Source organism: Protomyctophum parallelum, assembly GCF_964188405.1.
Source record: "Protomyctophum parallelum genome assembly, chromosome: 9".
Classification (NCBI taxonomy): Eukaryota; Metazoa; Chordata; class Actinopteri; order Myctophiformes; family Myctophidae; genus Protomyctophum; species Protomyctophum parallelum.
This window is the reverse complement of record NC_139706.1, coordinates 39,851,062-39,873,052: the sequence shown is the minus strand read 5'-3', so window position 1 is coordinate 39,873,052 and position 21,991 is coordinate 39,851,062. Positions and strand designations below refer to the sequence as shown.

Here is a 21,991-nt window from a genome sequence, read left to right as displayed (position 1 = left end):
GTAAATGTTATCACATTTAAAAAAAAAAACTTGGGGGTTTTGGTGTCTTCATGCTCGGTCTCACTCCGTCTGTTGGCAGCCAAATTCTTCTCCATATCGAGAGAGCAGATGGTTGGCGAGCCCTGCCAGATCTTTCCGCCTAATGGTAATCAGCTCCAGACATATTAGGGAGAATGTGATAATGCCCTCTGTGGTCTATCTGATGGATATCAAATATGTCCCTGAGTACAGAAGGAGTGAAACCAGCTGCATCCAAATGCGTTTTAGACAGGGAAGACATATTGGCGATTATCAAGAGTGAAATATTGAAATGGGGTGGTTTGTCTTTGGGCAAATCGTCAGATCACATAATTTCAACCAGCCATTGCTGGCCATTGTTATAATGCGTATCGTATTATTGTGTTGGAGCTGTCCGACACGGCCATTCAGAGATTACGATGTCAGGGCTCACCACATTCCTTGATTTAGGCTAGCTTTCACCTGACCTCCGTATGTAAAAGTCGTATTCTGAGAGGCTTTGTCCACCTGCACATACTGTAGGCCTGTCACAAATGTTACAGGATCGTCTGATTGCAATTATTAGATTTGTTTTTTGTTTTTTTAGGGAGGCTAGCCCCTCCTACATCCAGCTTTTACTTACTGTCCACAAACTTCATCTTAAACGGACATTAAATTCCCATTGACAATGAATGCATAATTGTACGTCAGTGAGAAAATAGGCATAGTGACGTTATGATGATGTACGATGATAAGAGCGCCCCTCACTTCACACAGGTGTGATTTTTTCCACTTGTGTGTCTTGTCGATTTTCCTCGTTGCTGAGTGAGTGTCAATAGAGGTCCGTCCTTCTTCTTTTCCTCACTACCAGACATTACAAGGTTATTTTACCATAAAATAGACTTTGATAACTACCATAAGTAGTGTTTCAAATGAAATTTTCTCGGTGGGGTTCGGAAAGGACAGAAGAAGCGGACCTCTCACACTGACGTCATCACTAGGCGTCCAGTCACAATTATTTTAGTTAATCGCAATTATGTTACATGATCAGCATAATTGTCATAGTAATTTTCATGTTGAAAATGTTGATACATTTAAAAAAAAAACGAAACAGCAGATCTTCAAGCTCACACTGCATTGTTGTGTGTTGTGAGCTTGTAGATCAGTTATTTCATTTTGTTATTGAAGGTTTAGTTGATTATATCAGTCATTTATTTGTTTGTCATATCTGCCCTGAGCAACTTTTGTTTATCTGCCCTGATCAACTTTTGTTTACGATGCCTAACAAGTCAGGATGTCCTGATATTCAATGCCAAAACAGAATTAAATCGTTAATCACAAATGTTTGACGACAGTTAATCATCAAGTCAAATTCCATGATCGTGACAGCCCTGCTTGATCAGTTATCTACCGCAGTGGTTCTCAAGCATTTTCCCGACAAGGACCCATCGGAAAAGGTGTTGTGCCAGGCGGGACCATCCTAAAATAAGACATAATGCACAAATATCCTGGTGCAGAGCGTAAAATATACACATACAGAATACACGGTGGTGAAGTCGTTAGCCCTGTCGCCTCAAAGGCCCTGGGTACAATTCCAGACGCTGTGGGCACCAGGGGCGTGTTCTCTCCTCCGCATCATCAGCGCATAGCCTAGGTGGGGTTCACGAAAGGGCCTTTGTGTGTAGGGTTTGCATGTTCTCCATGTGTCCCCTATAGGTAACCTCACAAAAAACATGCAGTCCTCCTAGTCTCTATACGGCCTCCCTAATGGTCAGCCGGGGAGGAGGGGAATGGTTGGAATAACGTGTTCTTTCTACATGCCACGGCCTACTGTGGAAACTCCCACTGTCATGTGATAAGAAGCAGCCTGCTCACTGCATGAGGATGCATTGAAGGAAGCATGTCAGTTTGAGGCTCTCCCCAGGTTGGCAGAGGGAGAGTAGCGCCCGCCGCACCAGGATTACAGTTTAGGCAATTGGCATAGGGTGAAAAATGTGTTACCAGCCACACCCTGCTCATAGAACATTTCATGGTAGGGGTTCAATGCCTTGCTCAAGGGCACTCAAGGGACGCTATCCCACATGATCAGTCTGCCAGTGCCAGGCTAAGGAAAAAGTCCATCTGAGGTGATTTATCTCAGAGGGGAAATGGTTTGCAGAGGACATGTCAGGATAAACAAGCTAACAAAGGGAACTCAGCTGATTGATCTGCGATCACAACTATTCAGAGACGCTTGATAACTACCGGTCGAGAAGATTGAACTTGGGGACCTATATAAACACTCTCCATTATTTGACGGAAAGCTTGATTATCCTGTCAAGCTAAAAGGCCACCCCTATCCGTCCGAGTCTATCGAGCCCCCTGTTTCGACGTTCACATCACGTCTCTGTTGACAGTATAATGGTTAAGCCTCGTGCCTCCGAACACCCCCCCCCCACACACACACACACACACACACACACACACACACACACACACACACACACACACACTTCAGAGAAAGCACCACACAGAGAGACGAAAACATCAACTGAAATTAAATAATAAATAAATAAGTGCTAATCGTGTTTTTGCCTGGGGGCTTTAATTCGACCCCTGTACTGCTGGAATTCCCTTCTTTCCAAAAGAGATCAATGGAAACAGAAAAAAGATGGGGGAAAGGAAAGGTGAAAGCCATATCACATGTCTCTGGTTCCCAGAGAGGTGTTGATGGGTAATGATCCCAGGCTTGTGATACAGTTGGTGGATTATGCCCTGTGGCCTCTCACTAACAGTCTGTGTATTGGCTGATAACAGCGCTTACAGTAAGACCCAAAGAGTATTTCCTGCTCTCTGTATGCATGCCTGTGAATGTCCAAAGACGTACTACAAGCGTGCCTGCATGCATGCGTGTCTGTCTATGCATGTATATAAGTAAGTAGATGTGTGTCCGACGTCCATCTATATTCCTATGCCTATTTGTGCGTGCCTGTGTGCAAATATGGGTGTGTGGTTGAATGATGGACATATCTGGAGATGGAAAAAAGCCTTGACATTGAAACATTAACATGTAAGTCAGTCTTCATTGGGCTAGTAAACACTGTGGTGTGGACTTAACAGTACGTGACAAGAATATCTCCTCTCCTGATTTGACTTTCATACCAGCAAGAGACTGTGATGCCATGGAGTAAAACCATTTTAGCATGTACCAGTTCCTTTCCTTAATAGCATATATAAATTAGGTTACAAATTAAATTTATTGAGCCATGTCTGCAGATTATTTTATGTGCAGTTCGGAAACTTTAATTAGTGTGTTACTGTGATTGTTATGTAACCATGATAGCCTGTGTCATCATCTTTAACAAACAATGATATGCCTCTCATGACTCAATACACAGTCTCATGTTCATCTATTCTAAAGCCATTCACTACAGCTAGACAGGGAATCAAATGGAACAAAAGGCAGTCCCCACTCCATTTTACATTTTGTGTAGCAGGCTAATTGTCCCATTCCTCTTCCTATTCACCAGCTTTTTAAGCCCAGGATCAATAGGGAACATTTTGGGCTAACTATGGAAGTTAATTTGGCATGCACTGTGAAGAGGAATTGCTAACTTGAACAAAATCAATGTGATTAACAGAGTGGATATTAACAAAGAATAGCATCATAATAAGCATACTTTTTCAACAAAACTGCCTCTCTCTGAAGCCTACAATTACTAGCTGTATAACATACAGTAGACCTGAGGATGGTCAAGTAGTAGACAGACTGACAGACAGTAGAGTAACATAAAGTACTGGTGGTTCCCAAATGGTGTGCCAAGGCACATAGATGCAACCATGTCGTGAGATTGTAGATCGCCTTGAGATTGTGACTGCCCATTGTTGTGAGTGACTTGACTGCCCATTGGTGTGACTTACTGTAGGCACAAAAAGTTTGAAACCCACTGACAAAGAGAGGCAAACGGACAAGAAATAATAGTACAGTAACAGTCAGATGGGATCTTACATATGGAAGTCCTACAGCGCGGTTCCTCTCCACAGTTGCCTTCACCTCCGCGAGACTCCCGTAGTTCCAGCGAGAAATCTGGAAACCCAGGGACCAGTAGGGAGGAATCACAGGCCTGCCAATCAACTGGAAGCACACGCGTGCGCGCGCACACGCACGCACGGCACGCACACACACACACACACACACACACAATCAGGAAATGTTTAGATAGAACTATTTATTAATTCCATTCTTGATGAGTCATGCATAATATACAGTAGATAATAGTCCGATATATACTGTACTGTAGGCTTTTTCACCAAAAGTCAACTAATTGTCAGGTAACAACAACACATAGTTGTTGGCATTAGTTGACAGTGCAGAAGCATAATTACCTTTGCCCTTCAGACTAATCAACGATAAAACAATTTGGAATTATTCAAGTGGAGAAATAACGGTCCAAAGTAAAGTTTCAGAACTTTTTTGAGGAGTTCAGCTGTGCCTCACCAGTATGAACTCTTGCACCACTTGTTCTGGGGTGTCTCCAAAAAGTATGTAGAAGTCGAGAACTCCTCCGATAGTTCTGTAGGTCACGGCAGGAGCCGGCTGCAGTGTCACCTCTGAAAGAGAGCATGCATGCACGCATGCACACACACACACACACATACACACACACACACACACACACACACACACACACACACACACACACACACACGCTGCTGTGAACAAGATCATAGAAGCATGGCTACTTTCTTAAATAATGTTCTGCTAGCAAACGAATAAAAAATGTTTATGTCAGTACATTGTTTTATGTGGATTTTGTCTTTGACTTATATAGTGTGTGTGTGTGTGTGTGTGTGTGTGTGTGTGTGTTCAGGTTCAGGTTCAGGTTCAGGTTTATTTGTCATTTGTATAGATACAGAGTATACATACAATGAAATTTATTTTGCTCAGAGCACTCTCCGTCTTACATACACAGGACATAAACAAACATCTATAGTGCAAGAAAAGACAAAAAAACAGTAAAAGAAAGTGCAAGTGAAGTGAAGTGCAATACAGTTCAAGGTCAGCTGTTCAGCAGCCTGACTGCCTGGGGGTAAAAACTGTTACTGAGACGGGTGGTACGAGATTTGATGCTCTGGTAGCGTTTTTTGGAGGGGAGTAGTTTGAACAGGGTATTTGCGGGGTGGCTGGTGTCTTCCATGATGTTATGGGCTTTTTTCATACAGCGAGTGGTGTAGATGTTATGGAGACTGGGTAATTCTGTAGTGCCGATGATTTTAGCTGCTGTTTTAATGGTCCTCTGCAACCTGTTGCAGTCCTGAGCGGTCGTGTTACCGTACCACACTGTGATACAGCCAGTTAAGACACTTTCAATTATACAGCGATAAAAGTTCACTAGTCCTTTTGTACTTAAGCCAAATTTTTTAAGGCGCCTCAGAAAGTACAGTCGCTGCTGCGCCTTCTTGAGGATGTACTCGTTGTTGAGTGACCATGTGAATGTGTCTGTGATATGTATGCCCAGGAATTTAAAGTTATCAACTATGTCGACAGATGACCCTTTGATGGAAATGGGGGTGTGGATGCCTTTGGACTTCCTAAAGTCTACAATGATTTCTTTGGTCTTATTGGTGTTAAGTGAGAGGTTATTGTTATCGCACCATAGAGTTAGATCCTCTATCTCTCTCCTATAGGCCCTCTCTGTGTGTGTGTGTGTGTGTGTGTGTGTGTGTGTGTGTGTGTGTGTGTGTGTGTGTGTGTGTGTGTGTGTGTGTGTGTGTGTGTGTGTGTGTGTGTGTGTGTGTGTGTGTGTGTGTGTGTGTGTGTGTGTACCCATAGCATTGCTGTTCATAAGAAAGACTCCAAATGACTTTCCGCTCTCGTCTTCCAGACACAGGAAGAAGGGATAGTGTCCGTAGAGGTTATGTGTTCCCTGGAGGAATGGGGCAGAGAGAGAGGGGGGGGGGGGGGGGGGGGTAATGTAAACTGACGGGACAACTTTGCAAATTAGAAACATTTCTATTCTATTAAAGGAGTTCCAATTATGAAGTTGGGAAGCAAGAAAGCAAGTAGCGACACACGCAGTCTCTTAAAACTGATTGTGTCTGTCAGTTTCTAAAAAGTTTACATTTGGAAGTATAAAAAAATAATTTCTTTGCCTTTGTATACATTATAGTTTAACTGGGTCCGTTTGGGTACGTTTTCTCATACTCTCAGAGTTGTGTGTTTGTGTGGTGCAAGTGTGTGTCCTGTTTCATACCCCATTGGGGAACGCATCTCTTGTGAATATGGGCCAAGTTTTCCAATCTGTGTCATGGCGATAGTTTCTATGGACATGCTCTCCTAGTCCGTAAATATTTTTGGATGGCAGCCTGGCAGAGATCTGCAGATACTGGTCAGCAAACACCAGTGGACCCATTGTGGTGTCAAACCTAGACGTGTCAGAGAGAGTGCAGGTGATGAAAACAGGTAGGAGAAATCACAGGCAGTAGACAGGCCGAGCCCTCTAACAAGGGCTCCGCACGTGTTTCCTCTCACATTCACAACACAAGATAGACTGGTAAGAAAACGACTGTACACAGATGCCGAAATAAAGACAGCAACAGAGAAATGACATGTGAATAAACTGTCAGCTGAAAAGGAAACCGGTACACATTAATTTGAAGAGCAGGAACAGACGCAGGCCCGTACTCTCGTAACACAATACACTTTAGCTTGGTGTATTTCAAGTGCAGAGATAATGGGATTAAGTGCACGTGTGGTGAAGAAAAGCGAATGTGTCCAGTTCCTAATAGCTTTTTATCACTCAGAGAGGATGGCAGAGAGCAAGCTGCAATTATCCACACACTTAACAATTACCCGCTCCGTCCCCTGGGGTAACGAGTTACAAAACGCACTAATATGTAATATTAATGGAGGAGTGTAACAAGTACTGTTTTAAATGTTGTAATATTATTATAATAAGAGTTCTTGTTCTTGTTGTTCAAGTAATGCTTATGCAATTCCAAAACGTGCTGTGAGGTTTAACCCTGTAACATCCACAGCTAACTGTTTATTCTACAATAACGGAAGGTTTACAATCTTCTGGGCAGAAATATTCCCACCATTTCACCTTATTGAAAAGACAGAGTAAGACAAGGGTGAAATGCAAGTCCCTACAAGATCTCTACTGCAATACTTTGGTACTTAAAAAATAGCATATATAGTGTGTGCCAGACCCTGGTAGTATATAACCAGTCTAACTTGACATGGGGTCAGAGGAGTGGATAGACAGAGGAGCTGAAGGAGTAGAGGTGGACAAATATGTGTTTTATATATAACGGTAAATTGTTACTGTTCGTGAAATGCATTGTTTGAAGACAAAGCATGGCACAGAGAGAAATGAGATTAGAAGAAGCTGTCTGTTTAGCATTTCCTCAATTCCAATTGGGTTCATCTGTTTCCATCAGTTTCTGCTCTGTGCATATTCCCCGGTCACCCCAGCCACCTGCATGTCCTCTCTCACTGAATCCATAAACCTCCTATTTGGCTTTCCTCTTCTCCTCTTGCCTGACAGCTCCATCTTCCCCCTTCTCCCAATGTACACCTCATCCAACCTTGCCTCTCTTGTGACATTAACATCTCCAGCAAAGATGATATTACATATTTCGTATTATGTATTCTTTACAACAAATTGTTTAAAACTTCCCAAAACAAACAAATTTGAATACTTATCTGCCTGGGGCCCATGACCCACCTCTTTTCAACCCATTTTGCTATAGGTTGGCTCTAGGTATAGAAGACAGAGTTAAGCCATTGAAAAATTGGAAATGTGGCTGTGCCCTCAATGCCCTCAGTACCCACATTCCTTACAAATTACTTCAAAAAGGTGAGTGCCTCCCAGAGCCACAACACTAGAGGGGGTATAATATTCACTTCCACCAAAGTGTGGAATGGGCTACGCAGCCAACACTTCCGCGTTCAGTTTGGGCCGCCGGAACGCTTCCTCATTCACTGTGAACGTACGGTCGTGATTTAGTAGGAATAAAGTTCAGTTCTTTAAAGCACACTATTTCATTTGATAATGTGATGGCATAGTTTTTCATAGTAGTTTGTATTATTTGTGTTGCGACGTTGACATGATGACATGAGTTCTTTCAGTCGTTACCGGTGTTGCCATGTACGCTTGTTATATCCGTTTGGGGCTTGTTTTTCAGTAAAGTTGCTTGAAAATATTGGTAGTTTAGATGCAGGTTGGGGTTTTTATTTAGGCTTGTTCCCTAATGTTCTTTAAACCTGTGATTATGCTCAAACATTGTCAATTTACAATTTACAATTTAGGCATTTAGCAGACGCATTTAGCAGACGCTCTTAATCAAGAGCGACTGTCATGTATTTGTGCACACGGACCCCACATGGATCCTCCCGTTTTTAACAGGAGGAAGTGGTTACATTATATACTGTACATATAGCCCATTCCCTGACCCCTTCACTGATCACTGGCGTCGTTTAACCTTCCACCTTTCAGTAGGCCAAAGGGAGAGGAAATAAATACTTCTCCCTTAGACCCCCACCCATATATTTTGGGTGATATTGAAATGTGTTGTTATTTTTCATGTCATGTTTATGAATTGAATAATATAGGACCTGAATGGAAACGAGACAGCAAACCCGTTCACCTTTGCCACCTCCAGTACTTGCATCTTCCCTGTTCTTTTCCCTCATTCAGACACACATTCTATCTTACTCCAGTCCTGAGTGAGAACAGTGAGCCACGCATATACAGTCCAAAGGTGTAGAGCCAATTAAAACAGCTGCTGGGAGGAGTGAATGATCAAGGTATCTGAGGTTAGTGGCTATAAAGCTATTCTATATCCAGCATGAAGTACCAGGAGAGTGAGCTGCGACTAATTCTCAAAGTTTCTCAAGTTTTCATGAGCTGAGGTCGCACAAAGCAGCACGATCAACAAAGAGTTATAACTTATTAGCACTGCAAAACAACTTTGCATCACAAGGTTGAGCAGCAACAATGATGGATTATGAGTTATCACCCATGCAAACATTAGTGGCACCAGTAAAGGCAGGCAGGATTATATGGTGGGTTGTTGATCAGCTGTGACAATTAATCTATGTGATTCTCTTACCAATGTTGGGACATTGATAAAACATTGCTGCATATTTTCAAAAGGGTTGCTGCTTGCTACTTAGCACATTGTCACACAGGTCAGGAAAGTCTGATTAAAACAAATGCCCTTTAATGCCCTTGCTTGTTCACCTGTGTTGCTGTATTGTATTTAGCCATTCTAATCTTCTTTGGGAGGGTGTTCTAACTTCTTAAAAGTTGGGATAAAAAAGTTTAAAATCAACTCTAAAAGTAAACAGGCAGTCAGGGCAAAGAGGAAAGGATAGGTTTAATGTGCTCTCATTTTCTGGTACCGTTTAAATGATTGAACAGAGGAGCAAGACTTTCTGCTGCAGATACTATATAATAAGGAAAAAATTGCTAATTATGTGGCACCCTTCACCAACCTGGGGAGAGCAACGGACTTGAACTCATGCTTCCTTCATGCATGAGTGTCCAAGTTGCTCCGGGTAAAAAAAAACCCGGGTAAAACATGTGTTGTCTCGGGCCGTCTGGGCACTTTGGCTGGTAATCCAGTCTGGCAGTGTGCCGCGGGTTTGACTCCCGATCCCGATACAGCCTACTGTATACCTATCCCTCTACTGATAAGAATGCAGTGTAAACTCAATATAGAGTTGGCAAGAATACTAACTTTTATCCATAGTCCCTGACATGTAAGAATACTACAATAATGAGTGCAAAACTATTAAGGAGTGGTTGCAGGTTTGATGTCTAGCAACCTTGTACTTAATTAGTAATTAGGACATTACTTTATGGCTACAGGTGGTTCAAGGTTGTTCCATGATACTAATCTACCCTGTACTGACATTTTGTCTGAAGGTGGTGCACCTGTGTAATCCTCGTTGTCATCTTTGAGTTTCCCCCTGTACTCTTTCTACTGCTTCGCATTCCAACTTATGACAACCATCAAGTGTTTAATGTTCCTTTATGAGCGCATGTTATTTATTTGGATAGATATTCTTATATCGCTTCCCATCATGGGTCTTAAGGTCTTAACTTTAAGTGGTTGGGCAATAGAGTGTAATGACAGTTCAATACGGTTTTACAAGTAATGGGTGTAATTGCACTATAAACCTGCAAACTGCATACTGATACATTTAAATAGCTAATTGGTAACATATTATACTTTAGTTTGAAAGAAGCCTTACTGATCAAGTCAACTGATCAAACCCTGCAGGGTGGGGCCAAGCGCAAAAAATAAAATAGAAAAAATAAAAAATAAAATAAAAACACCAGCCTGCTGCTGGCGGGCCCAATTCTCGGCCCAGTCTACTCTGTCCATAATCTCATAGGGGGGTTGAAGTGATTGTAACATTGGTGGAGGGGTGGTGGAGCCTCTGTTCACCCTCTGCCGCTGAAGTGGTTTGCTCCGTTTTACTGACGTATGCTAATTCAAAAAAGGCTGGCGTGGTGAAGGACATTAACAGGTAACCCAGCGGAGGAAAAGTGAATGAAAAAGTGACATTATGGATTAAAAAAGCCGTTAGAAAAGAAGTGTTGTTGTCGGCGACGAAACTGCAGAGGAGCTGCGGAGGATCATCATGGTGGTGGTGGTGGTGTTTCACCAAGCGCTGCTCCGGAATAGGTGTTCCACCACTACCACCTGCATTGTTATCCCTGAGGACACCGAGGCCGAGGACTTGGACTGGGGGAGGAGAGTCTGAGTCAGGACGAGAATAATAATGTTACGGCTGAGACAGAAGTGATTGAAAAAGAAGCAGATAGGCGGACTAATGTTAGCGAAGTTGTCGCTGATCATAATTATATGTAGCAGGCTGCAGCTGTTGTGTGCATACGCAGTGCAATGTTGGTGTGTGCGTTACAGTGTTTGTTTTTGGCTGCTGCTGTGCCATGCTCTTGCTCTTGCCTCTTTGTCTGCGTGCGAAAGAGTAACTATTCCGTTTGCCTTATTTATAGGCCATTTGATGATTATGCGTAAAGCCATGCTCAGTGGGACTATGGTGCTCCAGTGTTTGATGATACAAAAATGCTAAAATCTAAGTTACATAAGTTGAGCCTTTTTGCATACGCCTGTAAGGTCATCAAGGCTAGGGCAAGTGCTACGACAAGTGCTACAGGCTAAAATGGAGTCTGAAGAGGTGGATTTTCAGACTACTGCGGAAGATTGGGAGTGAGTCTGCAGTTCTGATTGCAATGGGAAGTGCATTCCATAGTTTTGGAGCCAGAACAGAAGGGAGAAGAGTTTGTGACATGTGGAATGTTGCCCCAGTTGTTTTAGTGAATGTACTGCAGCTTCTCTGCGTTGGCTGATGAGCGTGTAGGTGTTAGTATGCCTTAAATAAGCCTGAGAGTTAAAACCCATCAATGCTAAGCCCATTCATGAATGGCTTTTTAATTTCTGCAAATCACTGTGTCTGTGTATGTAAACGGTTATGACTAATTAATCACAATGCAAAGTACAATTCTACCACAAACATGCACGCACACACTATCACACTATCTCACACTCTCTCTCTCACACTCTCTCTCTCTCTCTCTCTCTCTCTCTCTCTCTCTCTCTCTCTCTCTCTCTCTCTCTCTCTCTCTCTCTCTCTCTCTCTCTCTCTCTCTCTCTCTCTCTCTCTCTCTCTCTCTCTCTCTCTCTCTCTCTCTCGAAAATGAATACTCAAGAAGCCACTTCAACGTCCAACCAGGAAAACTCCCCCCTGTCAGGTGTAAAGGAGCAACTTGGACACTCAAGCATGAAGGAAGCATGAGTTAAGTCCGTTGCTCTCCATAGGTTGGCGGAGGGTGTGTAGAGCCCAGGATCACATCACAGGATGATTGACACAGGGGTGAAAAATGGGTTACAAAATCGTGGGACAAAAAAAATTAAAAAAAAAAAAAAAAAGAAGCCACTTCAGTGAAGTTATGATAACATTTGACATGCTTCATTACAAATTGAGAGAGCCACAGTTTGAAAATATATGCCACCTACACTGAAAAGATAGCCTTTGTCAAAACAAATCTCACCAGTAAGTATAATTAAATGCTTACATGCATACTGTACATGATTTTTCCTTTTTTAGCTTTCTTTATATCTTTATATATATATATCTTATATCTTTAATTGACGTCTTTAATTCATTTGTTTCTGCTATGCAACAGCATGGGCAGTTAGCGTAAGATTATGCATGATGCAGAGGATAATTAGTCTGCAGTTTGCCTGCTCAGAGTAGGTTACTTTCGCGGCTTCGAGTTGATTACCCGGCTTATAGGCTACCATGGGTACTTACTTACCAACTATTAAAAACTATGTGGCGATTAGGGGAAATACACTCTTGAAATAAACAACACTTTGTATATTTCACTGTGGCATTCTGAGAAAGTAGAGAAGTTTAATGCCTCGGAAGGAGAGGAGCAACTAGTCCAGGCAGACACTAGCTAGTCTTGACTCCTAGTCCAGGCAGAAACCTAGTCCAGGCAGACAACTAGTCTTGACACCTAGTCCACATTTACTTCAGAGCAAAGCATGCGCTTTGCTCTGAAGTAGACGTGGACTATGCGCTGTGGTCGCTGGGGGTAGGGCTGTTCGATTTTGCCTAAGTATTTAATCCAGATTTATTTTCTCTGAAAACTCATCATCAGCACCCATACCCTAGGTGGGGTTGAAAAGGGGCCTTTCTGAGAGGAGTTTGCATGTTCTCCCCATGTCTCCTGGTAGTAAGAGAAATCTATGAAAATCTGGGAACTAAATCGTTACCAAGACATTTCTTCACCAATGTGTTTCTAAATGTGTCTAATAACATGTACTAAAAGTTTGAAATTCAACTCCTGTGGGAAATTGAGTTGTTAGAATAATATGTGACCATACCCATAACATCCTATATAAGGCCAAAAAGTCAAAGTTTCATCATTCTTTAAGTAGCATGTGACATATGAAACTAGGGGTATTTCATGATTCTGAATCCATTCCAAGCATTAGTTTTGCACAAAAAACACTCCTTGGGCTAAATTAGGCCATATCCACTTGACCAAATGTGCTGACCTCATCACGTTTGTGATGACGGCTATGGTCGTTTTCCTCCCAAGGAGTGTTTTTTGTGCAAAACTAATGCTTGGAATGGATTCAGAATCATGAAAACCCCCTAGTTTCATATGTCACATGCTACTGAAAGAATGATGAAATTTGGACTTTTTTTCTTTATATAGGATGTTATGGGTATGGTCACATATTATGCTAATAACTCAATTTCCCCGGGAGTTGAATTTCAAACTTTTAGTACATGTTATTAGACACCTTTAGAAACACATTGGTGAAGAGATTTCTTGGTAACGATTTAGTTCCCAGATTGGTCAAATACCTGATAAAATGCCCTTACTATGGGTATACCCTCACAAAAACATGCAATAATAATGGGCCTATTTCACGGGGCCTATTTCATTAGGGATTAAGCCGGGATTTATCATATATCCTGGTTTAATATATCTAGGATCAGTGATGCATCGGTTTCATGGAAGCTGAGTCATTTTGCCAGATTAGCCAGTTAACCCTGGATTAGTTTAGCCTGACTGGGTTTCATGAAAGCAATTCCAGATTAGTTACCATTGAAACTGCTTCAGCCTGGTCTGGACCAGGCTAACAGCCATGTTTAACTAATCCTGATGTCTTTACTGTTCATTAAGCAGTCAATCTGCTCACAAAACCAATCGTACATGCCCTCACTAACCCTTCCTGACACACACTCTTGCATGTCATATAGTATTAATGATAATCATGGTATAATGACCTAATGGATTTTAGAAATGGCAACGGTGTGGGGTATGGTATGGCAGGTGTATGGCCGTGGAGCTGGATTGGAAGTGTATTTGATGACACAGATGTTACCGAAGCCCTGCTGCTAAACAGGCTTAGATTGCACAGGCATCATTATGCCATCTTGCCTCTGTGGGGGCTGACATGAGAACATGGGAAAATAGCATGTAGCGTGGAGTGGAAATAAATGAGATCACATTATGGGGGAAAAAAAGGTCAAATTGGAAGATTTCTCATTTCTTGCTATCATCAACAGGCACACACATAAACACCCACGCACGCACGCACGCACACACACACATTAGTGACGTTACTCACAGGACTTTCTTATTGTCCATCCTGCGCACTTTAAGGCCAAACGGTTGGTGTGTGACATCCAAGGTTTCACTGATGCCAGTTGAAGGCTGAGTGTTTTGTATGTTCACAACATGCTCATGAGGAACTTCAAACCTCTTCTTCTGAGGGTCAGAGATCTGGAGGAAGGAAACATTTAGGGCTCTCACCATCATAACATGTTACTCCATCAATGATTAAATTGTGTTTTGGATACATTTATATTTCTGTTTTGCTTTAAGGCTTCATAACAAATGCACTGGGCAGATATGGCAAATAAAGAATAATAATAAAGAAAGAGCCGATCAACAAGTTCACAATGTGTCACCTGTGAGCTTGTAGATCTGCCATTTCCACTATTTTCACTGTTCAATCAATGACTATCTCAAAACGATTTCAAATTATTGCGATCACACAATTAATGTAATAATTGTGACTGACTAGAAACAAGTGACGGTTTCTGTCAGTGTTTGTCTCGTATACCTGTCTATACCTGTTAAACTTACAGACTAACACTGAAAGTGTTATTCATGTCGTGTGGTTATGAGAGGTGAGATGACACAATGTTGACAGACTAACACTAACTGAAAACTGAAAGTGTTATTCTGTATTTAAAAATGCATGAGAATAAATTCAAATGCGTGCCTACAGTATACCTTAAATCTGAGTCTTCGGCTTGTCTGCAGCTCAGCGTGAAATGAGAGTTCTTCTATGTCTGCACCAAACAGGGAGGGGGAAGCCATCCTCTTCAGGCTGCCTTTCATTACTGACATGAAAAGTTACAGAATATCAGTGGGGGAAGAAGTATGCAAGTAAAAGTATCAATGCCACAATTCTGAAATACTCTGTTACAGGAAAAAGTCTGGTATACAAAATGTTCTTGAGTAAGTGTTCTGAAGTACAAAAGTATTTGCATTAAAAGTATACTTAATCCCGAAGCCGCAATACCGCAGCTTTCTAATTAAGACCCGTTGTCTGCCGAAGCCATGATATCGCTGCTTTTATCGTTTGATATCAATATGAAACGCTTACGCTGAAAACCACGTTTTTCACAACATCGCAATCGACATATTACTGTTTCCTGGCGAAATATAAACATCATGTGCTAATGCTAACATTAGCCGTTTCTTCTTCTCTCAGTCTGCGGGACAAGAGACCGGATGTAAATGAATAGTAATCCAGTCATTTCCGTCGGCAGAAGCCAACTACCTCCAATGACAACTAGGCGGCAGTCAAAGAATTTAAATGCCAACATTAGATACTGTAGCAAAGATAGCACTATTGTTGTTACTTTGTGAGACACTAGTATAAAAAACAGGCATTAATTGATGAAAAGAAAAAAACTAATAAAATACGGATATAAGGTTTATGCCTGATAGTGAAGATATACACTATACAGGGTAGTTAACAATGTGACGTACAGTGTTATGTAATGTGGTTATGAGAGGTGATGACACAATGTTGAGGAGGCGATCAAGTTTGACAAGGTGATAACACTTCAGTCTTTCATTTAGCACTTTGTCACTCCGTCAAACATGGCAGTGCTCCACAAGGGATCTAGGGCAGATCATTTAATTTAATGAAAAGAACACCCACATGTCAAGGAATAGCATATCTGTCAATGCAGCTTGACAGCTGTACACTCCTTATGATGTTTATTCAACACAGATGCTAAGATAACCACCATGTGGGTTCCAAATGATACCAAATCTCATGAGCAGATGGATTGCATTGCAAATTAAAATGTGAGCTTCAGAAACTCAGACACCGGTTTATGCATATGATGGCACGATCAAACACTGCAACAGGCTTAGAGCTAAAATGCTCAACTGCCTGATGCTCAACTGTAGGTAATGAAGAATTTGGCCCTGGACAACACCATAGCTGAATTTAATTGTTTGCACACACACGCATGCATGCACGCACGCACACAGGCACGCAGTACGGTGTTGTTTTTATGGTGATTTTACAAGTGTCTGTTAAGTAGAACAAACAGAACATGTTTATGTTTTCTCACATCGACATAGGAACTTTTAAGTGAAAGACTTTTCTTACACAACGACAATCATAAAACAAAATACTATTTCAAAAGGGATAATTTAACTTTTTAACTGAAATGAAGAAAACAAATATATGAAATGCCTCATGGTTTTCAATATGCCATCCATGTCATATTTCAGAGCCACACCTTGCCCTAGGCACAGTAAGGCAATGATTGAAAAAGCAAGAAATGGAAACATGTGGATGAATAACACGTGAAAGGGCAGCTGTCCTCCACATATATTATGGATGGACGCATAAAGTAGATTGTACATATATACTGGAAAGAAATGAGAGAGAGAGAGAGAGAGAGAGAGAGAGAGAGAGAGAGAGAGAGAGAGAGAGTGTGTGTGTGTGTGTTACCAGCAGGGTTGATGATTTCTTCTGGTGGGTATATATGTGGTGTGTAGGTGTATCCATGATTGGTGGGGAAGAAGCACCAGGGAACGCTCCTCTCTTCCAGGGGGCTCCAGCAACATCCACGCTGCTCACACAGTGGCTGCATGGGGAGAGGAATGAGCATTTAGGGTGCAGAATTTAGCTTGTAGAATTAGCCCCCCAAACTCTGACATGCCAAGAAAAGGGATGACCATAATGCTGTACAGTAGTTGTACTAAATAAATAAATAATAATGTATGGTTTTCTAAATCCCAAGGCACATTTGGACTTGCAATAGCCTGCAATAACGTGCAATAGCCTACTAGATTTCTTTCTAATGGCAAGAATCTAGAGTTGCGAGTTAAACTCCATTGACAGCCCATTCATCCAAATTGAAATTTCCGATCTGCTTGAATTAAACAACGTTAAACTCACCAACATTGCAGATGTAGGGCAAGCTTGGATTATCGTCTTTCAATCTGCAACGTGTTTGTTTCATGAAAATCCACCGTAGACATGTTATGAGTTATTTTCTGTCCATGAAGGTGATCGGAATGTTGGAGTTTGGAAGCGCTCGTCGGAAGTCACTGAACGGCCCTGCGTAGTAGTGTGTAGTAGTGCGCATAGACATATAAAGGTAGATGCCTCTTCTGGCTCTGGGGCGTCTGTATCTCAACGGAAGGCAACATGGAGGCAACGGGAGGAAATGGTGATGCGTTATCGCATTGGCAAGCTTTCCCGAGATTCCTTGCGAAGCATAACGGAAGCAAAACGGAAGAACGGTAGGCCAATCAGAGGTGTGTGCCTTCAAAATTCCGCTTGACTTCTTCCTCCCGTTGCAGACACTTCGCTCCAACGAACTGCAGTGGCCAATGAGGCATCTATATATTTGTAATATCTATGGTAGTACGTACCACCTGTTTCGAATTTGCACATAATGCAAGGAGCATGTGTTAATGAAAACAAGTGCTTCCAAACTACAACACTTATAAGAATCGCCTGCACGGATTTTCTTGACAGAAGTAGCTCATGTCTACAGTGGATTTTTATGAAACTAACACTGCAGATTGAAAGAGGATAATTCAAGCTTTCCCTACAGCTGCAATGTTGGCGAATTTAACGTTGTTAAATACAAGCAGATCGGAAATTTCTATTTGGATCAATGGACTGTCATGGAGGTGCAACTAGATTCATCCCATTATCAAATGCGGGGGGGGGGGGGGGGATTTGAGGGAAGAATTAGAAATGTGTAGACATTAAAATGAATGAAAATGAAAATCATACATTTAAAAAAAATTAAACAACATGTTAGTATAGAGTCAATTCTAAGGTATGGTATCACCATTTGGTTTGGAAACCTAATTGTAAAATACAAATCTGAGATCCTTAGATTAGCCAAAATGGCAGGGAAGATCATCCCCCAGGTCATCTTTGAGCAGGCCACCATTGGACAGGTTAAGAAAATTGTGTCTGACCCCTCCAATGTACTATACCCTGAGTATTGGCTAATGCCATCAGGTAGGAGGTACGAGGTCCATGCGTGCAAATATAATATGTACAAGCATTCCTTTGTCCCTCTGTCAATCACACTCCTTAACAGAGTCCTTGCTGAGGGCAGACAGGGTAGGGGTCGAAGGTTATGAGGTGATGTTCTTCCTTTTTTGCACTAGGTATGTTAGTGTGTGGTTTTTTTAATGTTGTACGGGTCACTGTGTTCCTTTGTTGTATTGTATTGTATTGTATTGTATTGTATTGTATTGTATTGTATTGTATTGTATTGTATCGTATCGTATCGTATCGTATCGTATCGTATCTGTATGCTGCAGGGCGGGTCCTTGGGGTCCAAGACAAATTTCTCCCTTGGGAGATAAAATAAAGAAACCTTGAAACCTTGACCTACTGCTCTATGACAATAACAAAAATCAGCTCCTACTTTTGATGCTCCTGCATCAGGGTAACAATCCACTCTCTCAGCCAGAGGGATGGTGGGACAACTAGGAACGAATGCTTCGGTGGTTTCTGTTCAAAGAAAAGACAATAAAAAAACAACAGCTCAAATACAAAAGCAAAGGAAAAAATTAAAGACCATAAAAGAGAGTTCCCAGTGGTTAAAATTCTATACAAGCCAATACAAAATTGGTAACTAACTTGTCCCATGGTGTGGTTCAAAATCCTTAGAAAAAGTTAGATTTTGGGGCACGGTGGCACAGTCGGTAGTTATGTCGCCTCACAGCTAAAAGGTCCTGGGTTCGATTCCCACTGTCATCATCATCAGTGCCCATACCCGAGGCGGGGTTGGTGAAAGGGCCTTTCTGTGTGGAGTTTGCATGTTCTCCCCGTGTCCCCTAGGGTAGGTAACCTCACACATTCAGTATTGCAGTAATCGTGGTCTCTAAACTACCTCCTCCTGGCCAGCCGGGGCGCCTGATGGAGGGGAAAGGAACTGGTTGGAATAACGTGTTCCTACCAGGCGCTACGTCTGGCCGGGGAAACTCCACCCTGTCAGGTGAAAAGAAGCAGCTTGGACTACTCTTGGTACTCTTGGTACAGTATTGGCCTATAAATGAACACTGTAAATGTCTAGTGGGGAAATATTCTACTAATCAATGCCATCATATGGAATGCCCTGAATTAATCCATTATGTGAATCACTGGCTTCTTTCAAAGTGATCTGTCAAGAGTAGAGATATTGAAGACCCATTGAAATGAGGGGTCAGACACAGCTGCCGATTTACCTTTTTTTTCCCTCCTGTAAATAGCCTATAGCTATTTTAATTGATTAATAGCATGTGTTAATGTGTTACTATGATATGCTCTGAATTGAATACAAGTTCCCAGGACTTTATTGTGTTATCCTTTTAGTTCAAATGCTTTGTTTTTACTAAACCCCTGGTGCTGTTTAAAAATTTGACTAATTAATCAATATTTTTTTCCAATATTAATATTTCCAATGCTATAGAAGCCTCTCTAAAATGTGTATTGGTGATGCAAGTATCAATGTATTTGTTTATAGGGAGTTGAGGTGAGTTTCGCCACTCCTGACATCAAATAACTAGGCCTACTCAACTGAATGCTGGGAACGGGAAACACATTCTGCATCATATTTATTATAGAGTATGTTTTGCACCCTCTCCATCCGTCCGTCCGTCCATCCGTCCGTGTGTGTGTGTTGCGTGCGTGCGTACTAACCATCCTTGATGACTCCAGGTTCTCCAAAGAGAAAGAGGATAATGAGAGCGACAGCCATCCCGGCCATCAACAGGAACATGACCCCGAGGGTCACCTCCAAACCTGAGAACTTCCTCTTCCCCATCTGACACACATGCACGCACACACACACACACACACACACACACACACACACACACACACACACACACGCTCACACACACACACTCTCTCACACACACACACACACACACACACACACACACACACACTGTGAAAAACGACTCACAAGTACACATGAAACACAACTGTAAGCATAAGCAATTAACCATACAGACAAATACAAATATCTGGGCAGAAAAACAAACACCCATGGCACATAAATACATATTATACAGGCAGGCGAGTGTGTGTGTGTGTGTGTGTGTGTGTGTGTGTGTGTGTGTGTGTGTGTGTGTGTGTGTGTGTGTGCGTGTGTGTGTGTGTGTGCACGCGCGCGCGCGCGCGTGTGTGTGTGTGTGGAACCCATGGAAAAAAATAAGCTCAATGAAATCAACAGTTGACCGGGGGCCCTCAGCATAGACATATAAAGGGAGACATAGACAACCCTTTCGGCTCTGGAGCGTATGTGCTCAAGGGAGGGCAAAACATTCTCGAGATTCCTTGCGAAGCCCCGCAGAAGCATGAGTGTGCGTCACAGAGCGCATGTACGGGTCTGAAGTCCCGGAAAAGATGCGCTGCATGTGATTGGCCAGTAGTCACTTGAGTGGCAGTGTGACGTAGAGTACTTCCTCCCCCAGTGTGAATTATTTCATCCTCCCGTCGACACACATAACAAACTGCAGAAGCCAATGAGGCATCTATTTTTTTTATATCTATGTCCCTCAGGCTCAGGGCCCTCTAATTGATCCCCCGCTTCTCTTCGGCTAAATTAGCTGCTCTACAAGTTCACAATGCATTGCAAGTTAACGCGTTGTTAGCTTGCTTACTGTAGATCGGCTATGTTTTTGCTGAATCTTTGCCCTATGTGTGTGATATTGAATATGCCCCCATGTTGAAAATGCTAAACGCTAAAGACTGCTTAATGGCACTGGAACACACAAACAACACCATCCAACACCACCCATGACTGCACGCATGCACGCACGCACGCACACACACACACACACACACACACACACACACACACACACACACACACACACACACACACACACACACATTTTTACAGCATATTGCAATTGCACTAGTAAACATTAACAGCACTATAGGGGAATGTGTGATCAAAAGTGACTAAAAGCAATTAGGCTTCACTCCAAAGTATACTTGAGATAGATAGGTACGGTGAGAGAGAGAGAGAGAGAGAGAGAGAGAGAGAGAGAGAGAGAGAGAGAGAGAGAGAGTCTGGGTGGTTCAGACTCCTAGCCATTCTGTTTAATGTGCTGTAAAGATTAGTCGAGGGCAACGGAAAAGCGACAGACAGACAGACAGACAGACAGACAGACATCAGCAGCCACATGGCCCCCATGTGTTTGCAATCAGTTTACAGTAGGCCTACAATGACACATGGAAGCATGTCGAAGCACACATTTGTACAATGACACACATGAACACAAACACTTAATGTTACTAATTACTATATGTACAGACCTAACAGCTTGGTCTCCCTCCACTTGTGTTCCCCTCCATCTAAATACAGTATAAGCATGCAAATGACTTCTAAAGTTAGACCATCATGGCCATGTGGCATTAGCATGCAGAACCGAACCCCATGACACACATACTGTAACTGTACACAGGCAGAGGTGGACAGTAACCAGGCCCGCGGGAAGTGCTTTACACTAGCAGGGGGCCGCTGAGCAGCTAGTAGGGGTGCAAAAATGCAGCATCATGACGCATGCACGTGCGTTTTCGCGCATTTTCACACGGAAAAGTGGCCTTTACTTTCCCTCTCCACACGCAAGCAAGTTATTTGATTAACAAACTGACAAAACGCATTATAAAAAGGCATAGGCCTATTTAGGCTACACGTGACATTGGCAAGGCGCCGATATCAAAACAAAACATAAATTTAGGCCTATTATACAACAGCGCGCTTGGGCTCGGCGACCCGGGTGTTGTATTCTCCCTCAGAATCAAATATCTAACATTAAATTGCAGCAGCATTCAGCAGTTCAGTTGGCACGGCGGTCATAGTAATTAGTAAATACCGGTACTATATTAT

The 21,991-nt window shown here is 42.3% G+C and overlaps 1 protein-coding gene across 1 annotated transcript in view; it reads right to left on the bottom strand.

Moving 5' to 3' along the window:
* si (sucrase-isomaltase) overlaps window positions 1-21,532 on the bottom strand; it is a 103,013-nt gene extending 81,481 nt beyond the window's left edge. The window contains exons 1-10 of the mRNA XM_083773327.1: window positions 21,418-21,532; window positions 19,789-19,912; window positions 18,533-18,618; window positions 16,585-16,720; window positions 14,838-14,947; window positions 14,167-14,321; window positions 6,231-6,402; window positions 5,804-5,903; window positions 4,475-4,587; window positions 3,986-4,111 (exon numbers count right to left, since the gene is read on the bottom strand). Coding sequence (XP_083629453.1) covers window positions 3,986-4,111; window positions 4,475-4,587; window positions 5,804-5,903; window positions 6,231-6,402; window positions 14,167-14,321; window positions 14,838-14,947; window positions 16,585-16,720; window positions 18,533-18,618; window positions 19,789-19,912 — 1,122 coding nt within the window. The 5' untranslated portion in view covers window positions 21,418-21,532. The remainder of the gene's footprint in view (window positions 1-3,985; window positions 4,112-4,474; window positions 4,588-5,803; window positions 5,904-6,230; window positions 6,403-14,166; window positions 14,322-14,837; window positions 14,948-16,584; window positions 16,721-18,532; window positions 18,619-19,788; window positions 19,913-21,417) is intronic.
* Window positions 21,533-21,991: the final 459 nt, after the last annotated feature.